General features: G+C 42.7%; 1 protein-coding gene across 1 annotated transcript in view; it reads left to right on the top strand.

Moving 5' to 3' along the window:
- The window catches only part of ANKH (ANKH inorganic pyrophosphate transport regulator), a 112,280-nt gene extending 88,758 nt beyond the window's left edge, over positions 1 to 23,522 (top strand). The window contains exons 9-12 of the mRNA XM_069808883.1: positions 9,625 to 9,754; positions 10,758 to 10,881; positions 11,470 to 11,569; positions 13,759 to 23,522. Coding sequence (XP_069664984.1) covers positions 9,625 to 9,754; positions 10,758 to 10,881; positions 11,470 to 11,569; positions 13,759 to 13,875 — 471 coding nt within the window. The 3' untranslated portion in view covers positions 13,876 to 23,522. The remainder of the gene's footprint in view (positions 1 to 9,624; positions 9,755 to 10,757; positions 10,882 to 11,469; positions 11,570 to 13,758) is intronic.
- Positions 23,523 to 25,429: the final 1,907 nt, after the last annotated feature.

The following is a 25,429-nucleotide window of genomic DNA, read 5'->3' as shown; positions in this document are numbered from 1 at the left end:
CAAAGATGTAGTCTTTGTGCAGTGACGGTGCAGGAGAGCCCAGCAGCTGAACAAGTAGTTAAAAATGCACTGATGTTAACAAAGCCTTATTTTTTCATGAATTTGCGATCCATGGTCGAGGGAATAGCATCAGGGTCTGAAAAGGACAAGCGATACTTTAACTTCCTTGGCCTTTCAGATACTCTACAGCTTTCCAGCAAAAGGGGAATGCAATATGACACCCAGTTAAAAAACGGATTAATCTCTTCTATCTTGAGGATTTGGCTACTGTAGCATTTCTACCTTACTAGAAGAAACAGCTTAGCCACTCTGTGGAAAACAGGATTCATCATGATGATTTCTTTCATGTAAACAATGAAATCTGTAAGTTTATCAGTGTTCATGTGCTCAAACTATAACATTGCACAGACTAAGTTTCTCAGTAGAAATAAAAAATTTGAATTCTGGATCAGAAAGGTAACATGACTTCTGATGGCAATAATGCTTTTCAGTTTTTGAGATGCTTGTGTTTTAACAAACACAGCCAGAGACACGAGCTAGAGTTTTGCAGCACTGTAGTTCCAGCAGATCAGTTATCAGCCACTGCACTAGAATTTAGAAACGGGAGATTACTTAAGGGCCAAATTTCTTAAAGTGGCTTCTGTTACTACATTAACTAGGGCAAGCCTTTGTTGTTTCCTAAAGCTGACCAAGGTTATATGATTTTTGTCTGGTTTTTTGTTTGTTTTTTAAGGAAGTTAAGTCTGGCTATGGAACTTTAGAGTTTGAATAATAACTAAAATTTTTCAATGCATCACTGTGCATCATAGATTAGTACTGCCTATCCTCGTTCCCCTTCCACCAAATTTAAAGCAGTTGTACTTTATAGTACATTGTCCAGTTCATCCAGATTGAAGCAGTCGTTCATCCTCCCCTGTCCAAGGTCATGCTTACAGCTCTCCTCAACAGGAGATTTTCCCTGAATATCTCCTTTCCTGCTTTTGAGAATAATTCCCCCTGAGCAGTGCTGAAGAGCTTCAGACTCAGAGTAGCTACTGCAGTCTATCTCTCCATTCCTGGTATTTGTTGCTTTTTTTCAGGAATACCTTTTCGTAACAAAGAAGGGCTTAGGCCTGGCTAGCAGCTGGCTTTAAGAAATGGTACAAACTGCATTTTCTTCAGAACTGAAGTACCGTATAGCATTATTTAGTCTTCCATGTAGTTTTTCCTCCCACGTTTAAAGATAAATGCACAGGAACCACGTTTTGCTGCCACCGTATATACCTGTGACATTCAATGTCACAGATCAAAAAGCAGCCAAAAGTTTAAGCCATTGCAGATGCCACTGCATTTGTGTTCAAGGTTCATTCATTTTTTCCTACCTTTTATCGTCTGTCTTTATTTTGCATCTCTGCATTGCTTTATTATGAAAGGTTACAGCTGGGCTTTATTAAAGTCATGGGATATTAGGACTGAGAGGCAGTAAAATCCACAGGAAGAAATGTCGTGGCAAGAAACTGGTCCTTCTCGGAGGACACAACTGCAGCTGCCGACAGTGCCAGTATCTGAAATTCCCTGAGTGGCTGAGTTCAGTGTCATTATCTCTCGTGAGTACACAAAGAAAGGAAATGAAAAAGAGGGACAGATTTCCCCCACACTCCCCAGTCTTATTTCATCAATGGCTTCATTACAGCCTCATTTTATTAAGGACATATCACAAGTCCTATTTAGGACATTCACATTTAAAAAAACAGCATTAACTTTTACGACTAAATCCACTTTCTTTTGACTTTACTATCATACCCTATATGGATGCCAAGGACAGCTTTTAGAATGATAATCACCCATCCAGCAGATGAGTTTGTTTTCACTGCTTTGATTTTGCCCGTCTCTGAACTCCCAGATTGTTTTTGTATCTTCAGGCTGCTGGCACAACAGTAACAATTGGAAAATGACATATTGGCAGACGATCGCTCAAGACACTTTTTACCTTTTCAAGGTCAGGTTTAGTTCCCGCTTCAGTAAAAATTATTTCAGACATGAGTGGAAGCATTCCTGCCTGCTCAGGAAGATGCTGAACCACCAGAGGCTGACTTTATAAAATCCTCACGAGGGCCTTGTCCCATCCGTGGTACCGCACTGAGCCTTTGTCCTGGAACAAAGGATTTCTGTTTGCTCCAGCGAGGTGGAGACTAATGTCTCCTTCATGATTGTTCAGGTTTCACACAAAGGGTCTATTCTGCACGAGTGGCTGGAGCAAGCAGAAAAGGAAGGGTCAAAAATTGTCACTGCAGCATGTTTCTGCTCAAACTCCGTAATCGCAACGGGAAGCAGCAAGGGCTGCAGAAAACTCAGGACAGAAGAAAATGACTAAAAGTTGTGAAGTCGACAGTTTTCAAAGAGAGCCTAGGAATCTGCCAGCTTTTTTTCGAGCTTTTTAAAAGTGAAGTTGTACCCAGTAAAATATCCTGCTTTCTAGAAAAACTAAAGCAGCATGATTCACTGAGGAGATAGAATGACCATCTGAAACAATTTAGTGACCCAACCCAGCCTGAAAAATACCACTTAAGTATTTTCAGCAGCAGCTGAGGGGAAAGCAGATGTGGCAACACATTAATGTTATCAGAGAGTCAGTGTATTGTGCAGGTGCTGGATCTGCCTTTTTTTCTGAAGAATGTCATGCTCCGTCACTGAACTCTAAGGAAAGCTGGGGGAGACAGGAGGAGACTTAGATCTGTAGAAACCAATTATTTCAGGAGAAGATACGAAGTTAGGGAGTTTTTCCACAGGCAGGCTCTGGTTTCTTTTGCTCCCCCTGCTGCTTGACAAATTTTATGACGGCTGTTTTCAGCTTTACACCACCCTTCGCAGAACACAAAGTTCACAGAAATCAATACTGACTTGCATGCGCCTGAGGGGTAATTGCTATAAGAGAATGTCCTTGTGATTCAAGTCATCAGCATTATGATAAATCGCTTTTAAATACGACTGCAGTCTGACATTTTTACTGCACACAGATCTAGGGCTTTTTGCTTCGTAGGATCACAGGATTGTTCGGGTTGGAAGGGCCTCGGGAGCTTCTGGCTCGGAGCAGGGTCAGCTGTGAGGTCAGGGCAGATTTCCTGGGGCTCTGGCCAGTCTGGTCTTGAAAAACCTTACATTTCCCACACAAGAAAAGGACCCGCTTTCTGCCCACTTCAGAATTACAGGACGGGTATGCACATCATCATGATATATCCCAAAAGAGCATGAGACTGTGGGAACCTTCAACATCTCCATTTGGGCTGATCAATTGGGGGGGGGGGGGCCTTGTCTTAAAAGCTGTATATCAAAAACTCTTCGAAACCGCCAAAACCAGGGTGGCTGTACAAAGACTGCTCTCTGACATGATTTACAGCAAAGATAGCATAGGATTCTGCAGGTCCATTGTGGTGTGGGCCAGGCTATGGTATGCAGCAAGCTTCCATAGCAAGCCAGTCATGCTGGCCTCTAGTATCATATCGTAGCCAGCAATTCCTCCACAGCTTCCAAAGAACTTTATGATTGTTTATAGCAATGTGCTTAAAAAAACAAACAAACAAAAAAAAACCACCTAACCAAAAAATCCCCCTCAGTCTTCAAAGGCAACAAGTTTTTCACTTGATTTTTTTCATGTTAAACTCACATGTGATTTCCTGTCAACAGGGAATAATGTCTTTATGATAAAACCTAGACTTTTCGATTTCTTGGTCAACGATAAAACACAAAATCCTTTATTTGTGTAAATTGATGAGTAGCTGGATCTCCTTCCTTCATAAGAACCCTGTTGAACATTTTCTATGTTGTTCAACTGTTTCAGAGACTGCCTAGTGGAGTGACTGCTTTGGGAGGTATTAGGAATTTGTATTCTGTTGCACAGCTAGATTCAACATGGAAGCACACTCCAACTATAGTCTTAAAAGAGGTGTAACTAGTAACTATTTCTGTAGTTTCAGGACTAGTGGTTAACAGTTCAAAACTGTTGTTACTTTTCTTCATAAAAATACAGAAGTGCAGTTTTCCTTTTACATTAAGATGCTAGAGTAAGTTTTTGCATAACAAGCCCCAGTACTACACAGTCATTTAGAGAAATAAATTGTCAAGGTCAGTGAAGGTATGGGTTTGGAACAGGCATAAGAACAGCACTAACAAATTCAACAATTTTTTTTTTCCCCCAACATCTTGCAAAACAGGATGTTGAACAGAGGAGTCAAATTCAGTTTTTCACACTGATGCGAGTTAGAACAAGATATTCTTTTGACTTAAACATATCTGCGAGATCAGCTTATCTTGTAAGCGTGATACAAGCTCTGAAAGGAGACAGAATCATGGAAGTTTTGTTTATGTGAGAAGGAGGGAGGCCGTGGAGATGTGTGGCAAATCAGGAGATCAGACCACGTAAGACTCAGGCTACTTTTAAATTTGCTGCACACTTCAAAAGGCAAAAATCATATGACACATATTCTTCCATATTAATAGAAGTGATGAACTTAACTGATACTATCCCAAAGATCAGAGGTTCAATTCAAAGCTAGATGTGTAATAAGGTGTAAAGTAGATTTCCTCTGCCCTCACTGGGCGCCATGTAGCATAAACGGGAATAGAGAGGTCACAAACAAGGCATGGGTTAAATCAGTTAAGGTGCAATCCTCAATACATACATAGAACAATATTTTGAGGGTGAAACACCTCTCTTAGCCATACTTCTGCAAATATAGCAAGTTCAACAAATAATATAAAACATCTGCTGAGAGTTGTTTTGCAGGAGAAAAATACGAACTGCATTTCATCACAGAAGAACCTTTAACAGGTTAACACTACCCTTCCCCATGATAAAATCTGTTATTCCAGTCTCATTCCAGGCTGGTATATGTCTAACCTATTTTTAAAAACATCCATTTTGGATTCGATAGCTTCTTTCTGAGGAACATAGAAACATATTGTGTCTTCATCATCGGGCAGCATTTCTTCTAACTGGAGCCTGCACTGAAGTCTAGAAACGCTGTTCTCTTGTTCATAGCTCACTGGAATACTCTTTTGTGCCTTATATTTATCAATAAATGTCCCAAAAGACAGGCAGCTTTCTACAAATGCCAAAAAGCAAATCAGTCTAGCACCCTGCAGATTACTAGACACATGACAATAGCCTTTGTTAGCATAATGTATTATAATGCATTATGTAGTGGGTCTCTGAGGTTTAGTAATCCTTGTCAGCAACCAGAATAAATGGAAATAGCTTCCAGGAGATGCAGGGTCTATGAAAAGACTGTTAGTTTTCAACTACTAGCGTTCAAACTCACACATGCAGCATCTGAAAAATCTCATGAACAGTCTTTCGTCACAATCATTTGTGAAAGTCAAATGCATGAAGTGTACTTAAGAGGTGAACGAGAAGTTGGACTGAGCACTAGCAGTTTGATACTTTCCCTACTGAAACAAAGATTTGGTGCATTCTCTCGGGCTTGGCGACAGCAGAAGTTTTTTATGTGTAGCCTTTTACTACACCGAGACACTGAATTTGCTAGCTGAGAATTGCAAGGTTCCAGATGAAAGTAAGCACACCTACTTACGGGGAGTGGCTAAGCCACAAGTGAGAGAGTTTTTGACTTTAATGCACAACTGGATTGGAAAAAAAAAATATCACTAATATTAGATATGTAGTATGCACAACATAATGCTGCATGGGATGAAGGTGCACCACAGTTATTGAACTCGTGAAGCCGTAATGGCCAGCAGCTCAGACCACGCAGACGGGGAAGGACATCTCGTATCTGCCCCTGCCCTGCTCTTTGGGCCCTTTCCTTAGGCAGCCCCCAGTGACCTTGAGCAGGGAGACGGTACTAATCTAGCAGGAGCCTTGATCGGATCTAGTGCGGCTGTACTGACTTCCTCATGGTGCTCTAAATTATTGACATCTTTGGTAAACTCTTTCATATTTTACTACTGTAGATCAGTTAAAGGCACGTTACCCAATAGCACAGCCCTTCAGATCAGTTCAAAAGATGAAAACACTGCCAGAAATGCTTAGGCTACTGTTGTTTATGCAGAGATAACACCATCATAATAAATCCTTCTGTCTTTACTTGGGCCTGCATATGGTCTGTAGTGTTCCACTCTCCTGTTTTTATCTTCATTTTTTCCTCTATCTTCAAAGCACTCATCGCTGTTCAGTTGAGGTTCCGGTTAAATGATCAAAGGCTTTAACAAAACAATCCTTTAATATCATGCTGCACCCATACCATAAGATAACAGAAAATCAAATCAACTATGTTGCTAGAACTCCACAAGCAAAATCCTTACTCCCAAAGCATTAAAATGCTTCAGCCTGAGTGGAGTTGCCAAGTACAATATTCATTACTGTATAAAGCCATTGCAGCAAACTGCAGTTGCATCCTGAAGCTGCAATGCCATTATGCATGCATATTGCTAGCCTGTGCGGAAGCTTTTACTGTTTCATCTTCACCTCTTGATTAGATTAAACGAAGGTATAACTGTAACCCTACCCAAGCCTATTTATTCTATTTTTAACCTTGCAGACATGCAGAAAGATGTAAGAGGGAGGGGGAAACAAACAGTGTTTAACTCGAAAAAAGATAGGAGACATCCTATAGGTAAATCTATTTGCTAAAACCTTTTCTGATCTGAGCCCCAGGAGGTTAGTACCGCTTACTCCACTAGATCCCATCTCTAGCTGTGTGTGTCACGCTCCCTGTTTCACTGGACTACTTGCATCATTTCATCTGTTACTATCTTCTCCGGTCTCCTTTCTGATCAGTCTTCACCCTTTACCAAGGGAATCACAAACATCATACAGACCACTTGGCATCACAAAAAAGCTAAGACTTTATCCTATTTTCAATATACCTCATCTGTAATAAAATCAATAGCTGAAATACCTTCCTTACTTTGCATGTTTAGCATTACTGTTTTCCTGAAGTAAAGCCTGTTTTTTTCCACTACATTTTCAATTTGTCTTTGAGATAATATGGAAACTTCTGAAGTTGCAAGCACTCTAGAAGTTAAATTGCAGAGGGCTTGCATGATGCAAAGCATTCATTCTTTTTCCTGAGGTTTTGTTCCCTGTGGGCAATGAGAATATCATCTGCTCATAAGATGACAGAGAGGAATCTGTTAGCAAAATTAAACTAGTTAGCAATGTTGCAACCAAAAAGATAGAAACACGCTGAGACAGAAATAGAAGGTCCTTCTGCTGCCATGCCTCACCTCCTCAAACTGCTTATTCTTGAGCTTAGCAGTCATTGCTGTCTTTACCCACCAGCTGCTATATAAGAAGCGCTCTTTGAAGCCGTTTATGAGCACTGACTCTGCTGATCAGGGGGGCAGAGAAGAAAGCAGGTTGCAACAGCTGAGGAGGAATGACTGCATACCACCTGGGTATAAGTCATTACCCCTGATTTGCAAACTGACCTTCCTCCTGTAGGAGCTGGATGGAAATTCAGTCTGTTCTTATTAAGGCCAGAAAAAACCTTTAACTTCAAAGAGAATAGGATTGAGAGCAATGCTTTTGGTCATTTATTTGCTTGCCTGTCTAACCATGTTAGAGCTCTCTAACCATGTCAGAATACTCTTTCAAATGGCTGTTGAAGAAGGAAAGTGCTCTATTTGCCTTTTGCTAGCAGCGGGCAGACTCTGCTGTTAGTATAAACATATGGAATCTTGCAGCAGCAGTAAGTATACTCCTCAGTAAGATGCTAATGGCATTGTGCAGTACGAGCAGCGTAAAGGTCTGTGCTTTCATGAAAACAGCAAATTATAATTAAAGGTTGGCCATCTTTGCATCTTATTTTGTTTATTGGACTTTGAAGAAAGATTTGACAAAATATGCCTGTATAGTTGCTTTACAGGTCCTTTGCAGTAACAGTACAAATCACTGCGGTCTGCCTAATGGTGTCTGCAACAATGAAAGAATTTGCTCAGTCACTGTACGGTTACCTTTTAATAACAGGATTCTCAACCACACAACCTTCCCTGCTCTAGATTGTCCCCTCTGCTTCAGTTGTACCCTGTACAAGTAGTTTGGCAGGGAGAGAGACTTGCTGGCTAAAGCAGAAAAAAAATCCACGCTCGGCTCATTTGTCTTCTGCTCCTACCTTCCTCCACTTACTGTTCTCTGTATAGGTGATGGAAATACACCGCAAGACAGCATCAAATTAGTCAAGTAAAACATTCAATTGTGAAAAAGAAATAGTGGTTCCTCCCCTAAGAAGTGGAGAAGAAAACCGAAGATGAGCCTTTTCGCAGGAAGGTGAAATGTTTTGTTCACCGCACAGGCAGTCAGAACGCGAGACCTCCCACGGGCCACCCGGTCACAGGCCTTGGGAAACTTCTGCAGTCTGGGGACTTGTTGTCTAAAGTGAAAGGACAATCTCTGGCACACAACCAAAGAATGAAAGTGAAATCCCAGCTGTCTTGGAGGTGGTAGGACTTCAAAGACTAGCTTTAAAAGCCATCTGAACATGTAGGGATGTGACAACTGGATAAAAAGAGAAGAGCTAGATACTGTGATACTAGCTTGTATGCTAAATTATAAGAGTGTGGTTATAAAGTCTTACAGAGCCATCAGATTGCACAGCCAGTGCACATAATTTACCTGGTACACTGGTTTGTAGCCTGACGAGAAGAGTGCCAGAGCATTTAAGGTCCCAAGTTTTGTCCTGTTCAGTCAGCTCATTTCCTTAACATCTGCTTTACTGTGAGAATAACAGGAAGAAATAACTTTTTTAATCACAAAACCAAGTTAAACAACAAAGTAGCTATACTGAAAGGATGTCAGGTACCCCTTTTTACAGGAAAAGTCCTGTAAGGGCTGTTGGCACTGTTTTTTTGGTGAGTACCTTGAACCAAAGCTGGACCTGCCAGCTGCCAACAGCCCCGGACTGAAGCCCTGCCTCAGTATTGACCCAAAAATTAAACAGCGTGTACTACCTCTATACCATTTGTGGTGGGTTTTTTATGGAAGTTTTCCTTTCATGTATGACTAAACAGCACACTCTTTAATAAATATAACAAGACTCGGTTGATTCGTGGCCTGAGGGCACTGTGTCTGCAGGACTGTGCTGAACACCTTTGCCTTGCTATCGGGCATATTACGTACCAACAGTACGAGTAGCAGCAGCGTGTTCAAACCCCTACCTTAGATTTAGGTCAGATCTCTGGGTCTTGGAGTACTTCTTCAAATCTTTAGTTAAACATTTGATAATTTGTTTAGGAATATGGGTGTCTTAACCAGAGCTGGTACTGTAAAAATCAAGTTTCTCGGTGTTTTTGTAACAATTAGACCATTCAAGTACAACTATTTGCAGGCACCATAAAAATTCTTTCTATATGTGTCAGTCTTGGTATGTGAGGAGCATGAAGAGTAGGAATTGCTTCTGAAGCTAACATGCCCTCCTATGTACATTTGTGTACTCTGTGTATTTGATTGCAAGCTAAGTATAAATATTTATGTATATTTACATATATACATATAAATATGTACGTATATTTATCATCAGTAGAGTTATCTACCCATCAGTAGAGTAAACAAATTTTTCAGGCCAGGAGGGCCTATCTTTTGTTGTGCCTCCCTTCTGAAATATAAACATTTCTTAATTTTGTTCTTCCTAGCTCTGTTTTGTGATGTTTTGGACGCCAAACGTGTCAGAGAAGATTTTAGTTGACATAATTGGAGTAGACTTCGCTTTTGCAGAGCTGTGTGTTGTTCCTTTGCGCATCTTCTCCTTCTTTCCAGTTCCAGGTAAAAACCAAGAAAATAAAAACTCTGTAACCTCAAAACCAAACCAGCTGTGAGGTGTGGTGGTAGACTCTGGCATGGCTGTACCTATAAGAGTGAGTGGCTAAATGCATGCCTAGCATAAGTAATACCATTTTTATTAAAGCTGGTGTAGACCAAGGTTATTTACATCGGTAGTCAAGACACAAATGTTGCAGTAAGAGCAGTCTGTCATTAGGCAGATTTCTGACTGTCAAATGTAAAGCCTGAATTCTGTCTATTGTAGTTGACCAAGAACACGCATATGAATGGCAGTAGCGATAGATGTTTGCCAAGTCTGAAATTAACTGTTTGGAATAGTATCTAGGACCACCCCCACAGTAACATCACCTCCATTAGTCTCCCCTTCTGCTGCCAGATTCAGTGGCTCTTTCAGATATCATCAGAGCATAATATAGAATAAAAGTTAATGCCCCTATTCAAGAGAGAGACAAGCTTGACAGCAATAATCAAAAGGTTTCCTCTCAAAAAATTTCTAACTTCTGTAATTAAATGCTACATCATGTAGTGTTTGACAGGTTTATAATGAACGTAAGCTACAAATATAAGAATAGGTACATGTAGATACCTTTTTTTGTGCCTACCTGTTGCACCGTGTACCACACAGGAGCTAGATGGAAAGCTTTCCTTGGTATGATTTCTCTTTAGGGAAGAGGCTAGGGTTTTGTAATGAAGAAAACTGCATGGACTATGCAATAAATTGGTTGTAAGAGGGCAGCTCTTAGGAAGGACTGCTGTCCACCCGCAAAAAAAATCAGTATATTAAAGCAATTTGGATCCAACAAGACCTACTTCGTTTCTGGTAGGGTTTCCCAGTGTGCAAAGTCACCAGAAACAAGTTTCACCATGGTTATTTCTGAACAGCACGCTCTGCATGAAAAAGCGTCATATGAGATGACTGACTTTTGTTTTGCTACTCTTGCCTCCCTTTCTCCCCATCCCCTCCCCTTGCCCTGTTGATGAACAGTGACGGTCAGAGCACATCTGACTGGTTGGCTGATGACTCTGAAGAAGACATTTGTGTTGGCACCCAGCTCAGTGCTGCGGATTATCGTCCTCATCGCTAGTCTCATTGTGCTGCCTTACTTGGGGTAAGTCAGTATTCTCCACAGAGCTGATGGGTTTGCTTTCCTCTTCATTCCTGTTCCCTGTCACTTGGTAGCTGAATTTGCATAGTTCAGAACATTTTCCCCAAATATGAACCATAATATAAAGCCTAAATAGCGTCAATATCTGGAAAAGAAACATTTACAAATTTACAAGTGTGACTGTTGTAGGCAGGCACGATAGTGATGTCCCTTTTGAAAAAATATGCAAATGTCAGAGGCAAAAAGCTGTCCTAAGAGGAATTTATTTCCATGTTATTAAATGCACTCTTAAGAAAGCTAATGGAAGAATGTCTTGTTTATAAGTTAAATAATCTATTCTACAGCACTCCATACAAGACTTTAAATTCTTAGTCCATAGTTTGATTCAGGATATGGTTCTTTTGCTAAACAGTGAAGCCGTTATGAAACAAAAAAGTCCTTTAAAATGCCAGTTATTCTCTTTGCCAGTGTATTATGTCTTTGAAGGAAATATTTCTAACAACAGATTGGTTCTATATGACAGTGAAAATATAATTATGACTCATGCATTCTCACACAACCATGACTGCTTTCTTTTTACGCTACCCACAGAGTTCATGGAGCCACCCTTGGAGTAGGATCCCTTCTAGCTGGTTTTGTAGGAGAATCCACCATGGTTGCAATAGCAGCCTGTTACGTCTATCGGAAACAGGTAAGAATTAGGCTCTGCAGGATCTGGTGAAAGCAGTTGGTGAATATAGCGGATTTTAGTTCAGATTAAGAGTACGCTTTTGAAATGTAACTCCCCAGCATCCCTACTTACTGAATTTGGCTTGCTTCCCTGTGCGGTCTCAAGAGTGCGCAACTTGGGAATTCTTTGGGTGGAAATAAAACCAAAAGGTGCCCTCCAGCTGCTGGTGGGCATTCAGCCATGGGAGCAGGCCATGGGACTCACCAGGCTGAAGTAAACCTCTTGCTCCTCAAAACATGTGTATCGTGGATATCATGTCCTTACCACCACCTATTTTGCACTGTAGATCTGCTACTACAGTACGACATGGCTTCTTTATGTAAACATACGAACTACTCATCCAAGCTTATTATATGTATATGTGTGCGTATATATATCTATATGTATACTTTTCTTTCTTCACGAAACCAGCTCTGCTGAAAACGGACAAAAAGTACAGTTGGTTTTTTTTTTGCCATCTAAAGAAGTGGCTTAAAAGAAGATATACTGCTGCAGCAGAAGAGACTAAGCTTACAATTATGAGGATTTCTCATAGGCGTTCTTTTACATCTTTTACACACTACAGTCCTGCATGTACAGAGTAGTAGGAATACATGGATTTCAAAGAATATTCCACTAAATGAAGTCAAACACAGGATAAATATTGGCTAGGTGACTGGGTACTGTCCTTCCAGTTATGTGTTCAAGGCACTGTGTAGGGCACCAGGTCCAACTCCAGGCAGAAACGGCATGGTGTGTACATCATTCCATAGGGCAGAAGGGCTCTGTGGATGGGAGCAGAAAATGTAATCTCTGCATTTACCTTTTTTGGTTTTCATTAGAATTCTTACTAATGGCCAAGTGAAGATGCCCACTACTTCTATTTTTAGCAAAAAAATACAGAAGATGGAATATCTAAAAGCCTTATGTTGGAACAAACTAAAACCAGTTTTGATACCTATTAACAGTGCAGGCCATGGCAATAGACCAAAGTGTACAGGGACCATAAGAAAATAGAAGACCTTGATCTCTGTCATGATTAGCCTGCGATATTTTTATTGAGAACCAAAGGGTAAAACCTGTAGACGCTGAAATGGCTGTTCTTGGCCTGTTGGGACTAACCTCCTCATCGCTTGTTTGTTACAGCAGTGGCTCGTAGAGCGTTACTGCCCAGGGACGTGGGGCTTAATTTTTCGCAGTGATGTGTGCGGGTAGTAGTAATAATAACCGTGCCAACCTAATTTATTCCCTTACCAGAATTAGTATGTAGCTGACAGCATTCCTCTCAGCAGCCAATGTGACAGTGGCAGATCCAACCGGTAGCTGTATACACCGACTTGTTTTCGCCTATAGTGGTAACAAGTGGGCGGCATTTGAGAGCTGCAAATCAAGTGGTGTGTAGACGCCTCTGAAATTCTGAAACTCTGATATGCCCAACTCAGCTGAATCAATAATACCTGTGGGGGATTTTTTGTCAGCTATACAAGTGTTTTCTGTAAAACTAGTCAGCCTGCTGAGAAACGGATAATAAGGAACAGATGCTTCAACTTGTTTTGTAGTGGAGCTGAATGCTTCTTAGCTTTACTAATCCAGGACATCCTGGATGAATCATAGGACTCTTGAATGCCCTCCTGCTCCTGCTAGCCAAAAATACTCTAATATTACTTGGCCTTGGTGGGGTGGGGGATCACTATGGATCAGCAATACCAAGAAAAGCCAGAATGCTCATATCTTGTAAAATTCCTGAAGTTTGATGTTTGAGAAATTAGGTTGCCACCTCTGTTTCCCCCCTAAAGCAGCTTATCTTCTCTCATATTTTGTTTGCTTTTTTTTTTTTTTTAATAAAAAGTCTGTGATGTAAAAGATCCCAGATGCTCTCTTCCCTCCAGTCATGCTGAAGCCTGGTTTGGATGTTGCTTACCATAAGAAATGCCTCTATTATTGCGTTTATGTTACAAAGGAGAAAGCTGAACCCCAGGAAGGTTACGGAAACCTAAGTTAAGCCAACTTACTAGTGACAAGCCACAAAGATGACACAGATATCCTAGCTTTTAATAATATACTCTAAAAAAACCGTTATTGCCACCTCGCTTCTGCCAGTGCCCGAAGTTTGTAGGACCGTGTTCGTGCACAACTTACTGATAGGTTTCTGAATGCTTGTTTCAATCTAGAAAAAGAAGCGGAATGAGAATGAAACAGCTACAGAAGGTGAAGACTCTGCAATGACCGACATGCCTCACACAGAGGAAATGACAGACATCGTAGAAATGAGAGAAGAGAATGAATAATAAATGGGATGCAATTGTTCTCTGCAGGGACGATTGGAGTGACACTTCAGCATCTTGTCGTCTCATACTTTTTTGTTTGTTCGTTTTTATTTTTGTAATAAAGAGGCCTTGATTTAAAAGGTTTCAGATAAATTCTCTAGCATACTGAGTATGCTCTCACTGATGAGGGACCTAAAAAGAGGTCTTTGCTTTTTTGCTTTTTTTCAATTGAATTTGTTTTCTCACTCCATGCAAACATAAAAGGTACAATTGCATCGCTGTAGAGTCTTCCTTACTTTCGCATCCACCTCCTCTGGACAATCTGCATTTGTCAACCAAAGCCCTGCTCTCTGTGCGTGTGTGTGTGTGTGTGTGCACGCGTGCACGCGCTGGCACGCACACGCACGCACACGCACACGTGCCACTGGCTCAATGCTACTGCCATAATCCTCCTCCCTCCCCTTCTTCCTTTTCCTTCCTTTTCTTTATGAGAAATGTAAAGGAAAAGAAGTTTGGAATACAGAGCTTTATTTTACTTGCTTGAAAATGACTTTGCTACATAAACTAATATACTATGGTGAACTATATCTTTTTGTTTGGCCTCATCACTAGAGCTTATACTGCACAGGGTACAAGACAGGGAGGAACGTGTAAGTCTCCACATACAAAGTGGAGAAAAACAGGTTCCTCTCTCATGTTGAAAGTGTGTGGATGTGTATATACATACACACACGTACATAAACAGAGACATACATATATATATATACACATTTATATATATATGCATACGATAAATAAAATACACACAGGACAAGAACTCTATTTAGCTTTCTTTCCATCAGAAAGATAGTAATCTTTTGGAAAATGTAAACATGTAATTCAGAATTTTCTTGAATCGTTAAGCCCCACCTTACGTGTAATTTTCTTTAGGAAAAAAAAACCCATGCACTTTCCTCTTGTGAAGAGGGTGATGGCAACTGATAGACTTTGACTGTATTTGAATTTAAAAAAAAAAAATAAATATTGACAAGCTTTACCAAAGTTCTTGTCCACTGATTTAACTTTAATTTTTAAAGGTTGATTTGCTCTATATACTTACTTGTGGTGCCTATATATTTAAAAAAAAAATCAGATCACGTATGCAGGATACCATGGTATATCACATTACTACACATAGCTCCATGAAATTTTTTATATAGAGATGTACACATACTCACACACCCATGTGTGTATATGTGTGTGTATATATATATATATATACACACACACACACACACAGACACATATATGTATGTTTTACTAGAATATATTTACCTATGCAGTACATCAAAGTCCGTATGGTGAAGGTCAAGTACTGATGGTCCTCCAAGAGGTTAATTAGGGATCTTGATTGTATGTTAGCTCTCAAGGCAAGAGTTGGGTGGAAGTGGGGAGCTGCTCACATCAATCAGCAAGTGCTGTATTTGGAGAAGGCGGCAGGCGCTGCGTGGTTGGGGTTGAAATGGGCCTTAAATAACCGAGCGTGAGGTTGGGTGGGCGACTTCTGTCGGGTGGCAATGAAGCCTGTGTAAAAGAGGTGACCGAACCAGAGAGGGTTTGGGTGCCACCGATGATGCAGCAGCTTGTATTTCTGTGTTTGGCTGCGGGGCAGCATTTGTTACCGGTTTTAGCTTGGGTTCTTTCAGATTTAATCATGCCGGAGTCTGGAAACCGTTATCCTACATGCTATATCCATAAATCAGTTAATTTAAACCTTATTTAGTAAAAGTATATTTTTCTAAGTTGTGGAAATGATTATTTAATTGTGGACAAATTCCGTTTCTAGATTTATTTGCCAGGTAGTCCCAGCACTCCTCAGAGAACTGATCAAAACTAAACATTACTTAAAATATTATATCAATATATGTGTATGTAGACATACACGTGTATAAATATATATATTGTATATTATGTACATTTATTTTAAGCTACAATACATTTCCTATTTTTCCAAGTTCAGCTAAAAATGTCTCTAAAAAACTACAGAGTTGGCTAGTAACCAGTTATGGCCGTCATGAAAGGCATTGTATCAATGAACTTTACATTTTATTGTAAACATTTGTACCAATTTGTTACATGTACAAATGCAATAAGAAAAAAAAATGTAGAACTTACTGTGTTGAATGACAGATTTGCAAAATCAGTTCATGGTTAATGAGCAGTGGCACTAGGAGGGTAAGACTAAATCCAGTAACCACACGTTTTCCGTGCCGCCCCAAGGTTGTTCTCCTTGTTTCCGACAGTAGTTTAAAAAAAAAAGATGTAAAGAAAAAAACCCTCAAGCAGATTAACTTTGTGCAGCATGTAGACTGTACACATTCATGAATACAGGCTCTCAAACAGTCGTATGTATATAAGGTGTATATAGACTGTTACAGATCACACTGGCCATTTGAGGTCTTCTCTACTCATGTAGTTTTGGTTTCTCCAGTACGTTTGTATCCCAAGTCCACAAGACGCAGTTTTTCAGGAACTGTAGAGATAAAGCCAGAAAATATTTTTGTGTGATATTTCTTTTGGTACATGACTAAAATTCAAACGGCAGTATTTTTGAAGAATTTTGAGCATTACCAATGTAGCTTTCAAGGTCATAATTGCACCAAAAAGGAAAAATTTGAAAACAAATGATACGAAACACTGAAGCTTTTGCTTTAGATAGACGATGAACAACTATAAAAAAACCTGAATACAGAGCTAAGCTAATGGTATCGTAAATTTTCAGTTGTGTGGGTAATACTTACTAGTCCTTTACTTTGCAAGACACCGAATGAGCGCAGGAGTGGCGGGATTTGGGCAAGAACCGGGGCCGTGCCGTAAGGACGCGTGCATCGCACCTCTTTCTGCTCCGTGTATTTCTTTACCTTGCTGCGCCGCGTGGACGAACCGGCGCCGACGGCTCTGCCGTGAGCGATCCCAAACCAGCCTCGGCTTCTGCTGCTGGGTACTGCTGTCGGGAGCTTCAGCGACCGCCTCAAACCTCGCTGCTCCCACTCGGGTCGGTGGCAAATTCAGCTGGTGAAGCAGCCGGTTTGATGGGTTACAGGCTGGGCGCGGGCCAGCCCCAGTCAGAGTGTTACTGGTTCCAGTATCTCTGGTGGGCAGATGCTGGTGCACGCCCTGTCCCGCACCGCTTATTTCCCAAAAGGACTTTCCTGAGTTCTAGTAAAATGGCTTAGCTGTCTCTCTTGTGTTACTGCTTACGAAATGGCTGTCTGTCTCTGTGATAAGTATTTTACAATAGAAACCTGTTGAGTTTCCGAGTCAGAGTGCAGTCACCTCGATGAAGTCCCGGGGAGACTTGGCCTTTCCAGACTTTCTTGTGAATTACCGAATTATACAATCGCAGTTACAATAAAAAGAGGAACAAAGTTGCTCTGCATCCTACATCCTAAATCTCGGAACAGCTCACACAACGGGAAATGAGAGCAGAACCCCGAGAATCTGTGGATTAATGTTCCTCAGCTTTTAATACGTACGTAAAATTGCGTTAACTTGTCTTGAGTTTTCCTTTTGCAGAACTAACGGGAAACATCGGGGGTTTTTCCCCCCCTCGCTGCCCTAAGCAGGCCTCTCGCGCTTACAAAGCGGTGGACTTGATGGAAAAAGCTCTGCATTTCCCCGGCGGTGCTCGGGGCCGTGCGGGGTTCCCAGTTCCCAGGCGTGGGGCAGCCCCGCTCCCCGTCCCCATCCCCGTGCCCGTGCCCAGCAGGAGCGCTCGGTTGCCTGCTTGTTAGATAGAGCCACCCTGAGTGAGAGGATTGGGTGAGTAACAGAGAAGTCTTTTGTTCTCGACTCGTTTCGCTGCTAAATATTTCCTTTGAGCGGGAGAGATTTATATCTGGCTCTGCTCGGTGTTTTGCCGAATCCGCAGCCAGGGAGGGAGCAGCCCGAGACGGAGGGCGAGCCGATGAATGCAGCCGATTCAGGGCAGGCCACGGCGCGCGAACAGAAACCTTTTGAAGGCGAGAGTGCCTTCTTTTGTGGGATGGCGCCTCGCGCTTAAAAAGAAGGGAGAAAGGATGCTTTCAGGCCGGAGTCGCCCGGCATAGTTTTGCATTGGGCTGCGAGGTGGGAACGGGGCGTCTTGCGGCTCCAGCATCCCGGCCCCGCCGCCGGCATCCTTGGCGAAACGCGGGAGAGCGCAGGGGATGGCGAGGCGGCGCAATCGGCTCTGTCTCGCGCTGAGATTTTGTGGTTGCGGCGTGATCAGCGCGGATTTTGAGTGCAGCCAGGGGGTGTTGGCTGAGCGTGGTGGCAGGAGCCGTTAGCGTACTGGAAAGCCGTATTATGTATACAGGTGTGTATATGAGAGTGTTGGGCAGGCATTTTTATTGCGGCCTTTATAGAGTTCATTGGAACAAGGATGCAAGTCTAAACATGACCTTAATATGGGAATAATACTAAGCCGTTAAAAAAAAATTGCTATTTAAAGCTACATAAAAGAGTAAATAAAACACCCTTTCAGCAGACCTTATAGCAGGAAGCTGAAGCATGATTTAGCTCAGTCAGCTGGAAAAAGGACATGGTGAAAAGCTTATGGTTGTTGTATATCCATCCTAAAGACATCAACGTGGCATGAAGATGGGTGAATCAGAGGGCAGAAAACAGCAGAGCTGTGGCTGCTGCCGGTTGCCTTTCAGCTGCTCTGGAGAGGGACAGAAGGGTGAGGAGCAACGCGTCCATAAGACACCACTTTTAAGTATTTTGGGTTCTGAGTGGAGGAGCCATCAGAGAGAGGGCAGATTATTCAGGCAGCAATAAGCCAGCATGCAGGTTTTATAGCTTGCCTTTTCTGCATACCTGGCAGGGCTGCATTGGGGAAATGTCACATAAACATTTCTTAAACACAAGACAAAATTATCACAATTTTGGTATCCAGTTGGATTTCCCAAAAACCAGCTTAACCATAAAATGTTAGGATTCCCTTCCTTCATTCACGTTTGCTTTTTTACTAGAAATCAAGTGCAGAATACCGTATTTTTGGAAGGGAGCGAGCACCTGCGGGGGGGTGTATGCGGTGCAGAGCGGGTTAGGGGGGCTCATGGCTGAGCCCCGGCGGGACGAGGAGCTCCAAATTCCTTCTGTGCCTTGCAACACGCTGTATTCAATTGCAGCCTGGCAGCGTCGTGAAAGGAAGCAGAATTGCCAGCTTAGCAGCAAAAAAGTCCAAGCGTGGTCCCGACCTGCCGCAGCATTGCAGAGCAGTGGGACGGCACAGATTGCGGGGGGGGGGGACACGATGGACGGGGGACCCTGGCTCTCCTCTCCGTTTGGATGCCTTGCGTAGATTTGCTTTGGCAAGCCAAGTTCCGTTGTCGGTGCGTGGATGCACTCCTCAGCAAAACCATTGCCAGGCTGCTCAGTAATTGGCACCTTCCGAACAAAAAGGCCAAAAAACAAAAGACGGGGGCAGAGGGACGGAGCTTTAAGCTCGGCTCGGAGCGCGTACTCACACAGAAGGGCATTTTGGCTGCAGCTTGTGCGAGTTAATTGTACGGTTAGAGAAGTGAGCTTCGGTCTCAGCATTTCATAATCAAGATATACGCTCTAGCTCAGTAAAACGGAAGGATTGTGGTATATTTTTTATGCTCTTTTGTCTTTGTAACCCTGAGGGGAAAGTTTTCCCTAGTATTACCAAGCCTTGTCACTGCTCAAATCAATTTATTAGTTTTACCTTATCGTTATTTTCTGTCATTCCTAGATCAGCATCTTCAGACGTTTCCTTATTTTCTTCTGAAGGCTCCTGCTAGGCTTATTTTGTCTGTTGGCATTTTGAGAAGGAAAATGTAATCGTCATGCTGACTGAATGTCAAGTAATGCCGTGATTAAAAAGTAGCTTACAACAAAACTCTTCTTTGACGGACTGTTTTTTACTTTTCCTTTGCTAAGCTGAAAAGGAGAGTCAAGAAGTAGAAGGAGTTGGGGGGTGTCTTTGTTTAAAATCAAGACTTAAAGGAATTACATCACGTTCATGACTTGACTTAACTCCAGCCACTTTGTGGCTTTCTAATGATCCATAAGACCACGACCCAAACTCTTCCAGCAAAGTTAGCACTGCAGCCCCAGAGCAGCGCAGAATAGTTTGACGCACTGGGAAATAAAAGACTTCATATATTTCACAACTAAACATATAACTTAATGAGGCAGAGAGCCTGATTAATGGGGACAATCTATTCAGTTCAAAATCCAGCTGGACATGAGCAGCCTGATTCAATGCCTAAGGTGGCCGTGCTTTGAGTGGGGGGGGGACACGACAAGATAAGATGACTGCCTGTGGTCTCCTTCTGACCTAAATTATTCTCTGACTCAGTCAGGAACCTGGAGACGTCCCTTCATCTTAAGGGACTTGAGACTGCTTGCCTTTTTTAGGTTTTTTCAATTCAGGGTTGAGAGACAGTGCCTACTAGGGCTCTACAGCGTAGATATCGGAGCAAAAATCTGAGCTGCACAGATTCTTTTGCTGATGACAAAACTTTCGTATTGCAGAGCCAGCTGTAAAGGACCCTCCCACCCTCTGGGAACCCACAAGGAGGGCAAAGCAAAAATAAGCTATTGTATCTGCAGATGAAATATTTGAGTACTGTACTGCACTTTTTCAATTAACTCTTTAAGCAAAAACGTCTGAAACCAGCAAGCAATTGCATCTATTACCAGCTTCCCCCCATCTCTCTTCATGTGCATCATTCAGCATTTAAAAAAAAAAAAAGCTACCCTGTCTGATAACTCCCCTTTGTAATCAAGGTAATGCAAAGTAAATACTTACGTAATAAAACAGCTTGGCCTATCTACAAATGAGCACATGTAAATCTCCTCTGATGTATTTTAAAATTGGAACAGCAGCTTTATCCGTGATTCAGCAAAAACGCAACAGAAGAGCAAAGAAAACATTGCAAAGCTGAAAAAAAAATTTAATTGCATTAATTTTTAATGAGAATACTGCCTGGGTGGAAAGTAAAGTGCATGTACATGTGCAGAAAACAGCAGAGCCTGCAACTACCATGCATTGCTCAACTTTGTAGTTTGCTCTCCAAAGCAGCACTAATGTAACTTTGCTTTTGTGTCCTATTACGATAAACAAAAAACCCTTCCTAAGCTATAATGAAACAATTGGAAGGCTGCAGGCAATAAGTTTACTGGTTACTTAGGTCAACTGATTTTATCTGCAGGGTTTGCAAGCACCACAAAATTGCAAAAGCAAAACCTCCAAAAAAGTTGAAGGTACATAATGCATTTTTGTAGATGGCGTACCCTTACTTACTACCATCAACAAGCTTTGTAAAATAAATCTAATCATTCTTTAAGTAACGCAGTTCAAAGTGCACTTCACTTACGTTAGGTTTAACAAAAATCTACCTGCAATGTCTCGTATATTTTTAAAAAGCAAACGCACAAGATGATGCGAAATTCAACCTGTGTTTTTAAACTGGGCAGAAACCCCCACCGCTGTCATAAGGGCAGTCCAGCTTAGATCATGTCGGGTTCTGATCTTTCAGAGCATTGCTTTCACCGCTCCGTTATTTTAGATCAGCCTTTGGTGTCGCTGCTTCTGCCTTTGTTTCTCGAAGCCAGGAGCCTACGGAGGGTTTGCGGTAAGAGACGCGGGCACGGCTGGAGAACCCCGGAGCTCCTCTGCTGGGAGGGAGGATGGCTTGAGGCAAGAAGCACAGAGCTCCTTTAGAAAGATGCGGTTTGATGGCTTGTCGCTCCAGCGCCGGGCTGTTCGGAGGAGGAGAAAAAAAATAAGACATTGCCCGTTGCTGGTGGACTTGAAGTTGGGATTGCAGGCAAGTTGGTGCTTGGGCAGCACAGCCTAGCAGCGTTCCCACGGTCTGAGAAAGCCTTGGTTCGTTTATATTGGACGGAAAACTTCGGGGAGTGCCCCAGGAGGAGCACATGTGAGCAAGCGAGTGTGGAGCAGTGAGTGTCTGTACGTGGGAAGGGAGGGAGAGGTGGCCGAAAATTGAGTTGAAGTGTCTTTTGCAAGCACCCCTCACCGCGTTACCCTGCAAGGACCATACTGGTGGGCAGAGAACCGTAACCCCTTCATTTACCACCCTTAGTGAAAGGTTCACTGGCCTTTAAAGGTTATCGGGCAGTGTTACTGGGCAGTAGGTAAAGCGGCCCTTTTTAGCGCTAGGAGCACAGAAGACAGCAAATTTCACCACGCCTTTTGCAATGGAGAAAGAAGCAAGTGTGGCGCATCCTGCTCTCTCCATCTTTGCGCAGGGCCAGCCACAAGATCACTCTAGAAAGAAACTACAAAGGTTAAGTTACACCTAAAGGGCAGAGCAGAAGACGAGGACTATTTTGTCTTCACGGCAGGAAATCATCGTGGGGGACAACCAACCGGTGTCGAGGTAATCCCCAGAAAGTCTCTCAAAGGAGATGCGGTTTCTGAACAGAGGTTCAGAATAGTTTTGACCACATCACGTGAGGTCAGGCTACACCATTTGTAGAGTACAAGGACAGCAGGTTTTCCAATCTCAGAGAGCTGCTCTAAGGATAAAATTCACTAATGCTGGTGAAAGATGCTTGGATACTACAGGGAACAGCACCACAGAAAAGCCTAAGAATACTGAACTCATATTTGCATGTTCTAATTGTGCCTTTGGGTTCTCTAAAATTGACTTGTTTTTAGTTTCACGGAAATCCTTTTAAAATGGGAAGCGGGGAGTAGTGTCTGGAAGCAGCATCCTGAAAAAGGGCAACCCAAAGTCTGAGGATTCTTGCTCAGGAAAGAGGGGAAAGGGTTTCTGGGGGGGCCTCATCTTTTCCCGACCTGGCCCTCTGACCACGGAGTATTCCGCAGGACAACGTCTTTTTCTGTTCTCAGCAGGCTTACAACGCTGAAAGAGGCAAGAGCAGTAGCTGGCCACGCTTCAGGGCATGCTGTGGTTGCACTAGGCTTCAGGTCAATTATCTAAACACCTTTCTGTAGAGAAAAAAACCCTTTTTTTCAGTTCATTTCTGTAATTTGAAGGTAAATCTGAGAACTAGGCAAATGCGTATTTCACCTGAGCGGTATCGCTTATTTTTCATTTCTTTCAGAATATCTTTCAGTATCAGAGTCAGATTCTTTCTTTCAGGATAAAGCTGTCTTTATGCAAAGCAGTGTGCCTAATAGCCATCCTCGACTACTTAAACAAGTCAATTTTGCAAGGACTGTAGGTGTCAAGCCAGAGCACCGTTTGGGACTACAGTACAGGGATCCTAGATTTTAAACGAAATGTTACCTCATGCATCATTTTCTGTCATACTTGTAGCACTCCGTTTGATCTCTCTCAAAATAAACGTTGCTTTCGGTAATTTGTACACATGCTAAAGCTACTGGTTTGGTTTTTTAACGACCATTTTGCTTTGCTTTACGCATGTGGGTTTTCTCTGAACTCTAAAGAAACCAATGAAGGTTAAAACTTTGTACATTTTTAAAATGACTGCTAAGGTCAAAAGTATAAAAGTACGTGTTGCATTAAAATTGAGTGCTGTTTATGTATTTAACAGAGATGTATGTTTTTGCATTGTTAAAAAGAATGATCTATGCTTTCTCTGGGGGGATCTGTGCTCCAATATTGTCCAATAGCTTTCATATTCTAACTACTTTAAGTAAAGTTCTAACAGTTTGCATATGATTCATGATTCTGATTGCTTCTGTTTTATTAATTCTGATAAGCTGATGTGATCTAAAGTGCTCTTCTCATTTGGAACAAGCAAAATATACCTCCTGGTGAGAAATGAATCCAACACGCAAATTATTTTTGAATTACGAGCATGATGCTGCCAACTGCAAGGTCTGAACTTGAAGTTAATGAAATCCAAGGGTATCCATAAAACAACGCAAGACAAGCTCTCTATTTCTACAAAGCCTCCAAGTGTCGTTGATACAGAAATACCGTGGTCAGAATACTTTTTCCACACCAAATCTAAAACTTTTATCATTCCTGTTAAATAGACAGTACTTAGGAGGAGAGCATTATTCTCATCAGGCCAGGGCAAACTCAAATGTCATGAGAAGACGCTTCCTCCATCCATCTGGCAAGCCACCAAAGCTGTTCTTCTAAAGCTGTGAAAACATTCCTTTACTGAAACAGTTTAGTGGTTGATTTTGAACAACTTGGGTGTCCCTTGGGTACTCCCGAATGACTGAACCCATGCCACCCAGAGCCAGGGAGAAGGCTGACTATGGGACCGCAGCCTTAAATCTCCCTCCTGATGGGACACTTGAGCACCCACTGTTTTTAAAAAGGTCTGGGAGAGGTATGATGGCAGGGCTTTGCTCATACCCATGTCTGACCCCTCTGGGACCCTGCTACCCCAACTTTCCTCATGCTGGCCCACAGCAGAGATCCAGTCCAGCTTCTCCAGCCTACAAAACGACTTCCTCCTATACCGTCTTCCCCGTGAGAGGGCTGGGAACGGCAGCTATTTCTCCTGGCCCTCGGTGCGGGGCTGTCCGGAGCCTTCGGAGACCCCCAAACTGGTTCTGCCTCTTGCCATGTTGGGCTCCCCTTTCCCGCTCTCCAGCCATGGCTGGAGGAAGGATCGGCTCACGTCTGGTCACCTTCCCGCACAAGATTAGGAATGCCGAGCGGGGCTGAGAACATAATTAGGGTGTCGACCTCGTTAGCTGCTGGCACCCACCGCTGCCTTCCCATGGCCGCTTGCAAAGAGCGCGGCCTGACCTTGTCCAGCTCTCCCTGCCGAGAGCGCTGGCCTGGCGGGAGGCCATGCTAAAAAAATAAGAAAGGGGAAAAATAAAAAAAAAAAAAAAAAAGGGAAGGGGCTGAGATTGGGCTCAGAAAAAGATACTGCCTTTGTGCCTGCCGCTCACGAGGGCAGGGGCAAGCGAGCCGACATTCCTGCGGCTTGGAAGGTCAGAGCCTGTTTGGAAACAGGTATGAGGATTACTGCCACGCTGCTTCATTTTGAGCAGATTGAGCGAGGCCAAAAAGTGTAAACGGAGTCACACGGGGTGAGTTTGGCTTTCTCAAACTAAGCTTTCTCTTTCAGGGACCACATAGGCTGTATTTCTCTCTCCCTAAGCAAGAAAGGGCCAGATGCAAGCGGGGAAAAAAGACATGCAGTACGGTGGCAAACAGCATTATTAATTCACTTTCTTTGCCTGTAGTCCCGAAAGTCTTCCCTCCCTCCCTCCTTCCCATCAGCAGACCCTCCTCTGATCCTCCTCCACCAGTAACGAGGACAACCGGCTCTTCCCACGATACCGAAATATAATCCAGTTTATTTCCCCAAAGAGCACACACAGACCTCAGCAGAGAGAGTGCTCAACCACAGACAGAAACCCTCCCGCTCGCAGACAGCGCTGCACACCATTTGCTTTTGTGTCCAATAATCAATGATAAAGGCGGGGGAAAAGGGCTCGTTACCACAGACGGGAAAAAAAAAAACAAACCTGAAACCAACAGGTACAGCACAAAGGGAGCACCGCTGACATTTTTCGGCTGGGCTTGTCTGTAAGGGCACTTCCAAGCGAGGTGTCGGATGAGCACGGCGGCCGCTCTCCCAGTCCCTGCGACGG

This window comes from Haliaeetus albicilla, chromosome 21, assembly GCF_947461875.1.
Source record: "Haliaeetus albicilla chromosome 21, bHalAlb1.1, whole genome shotgun sequence".
Classification (NCBI taxonomy): Eukaryota; Metazoa; Chordata; class Aves; order Accipitriformes; family Accipitridae; genus Haliaeetus; species Haliaeetus albicilla.
Note: the sequence above shows the minus strand (reverse complement) of the source record. Positions and strands in the feature narration are given on the sequence as shown.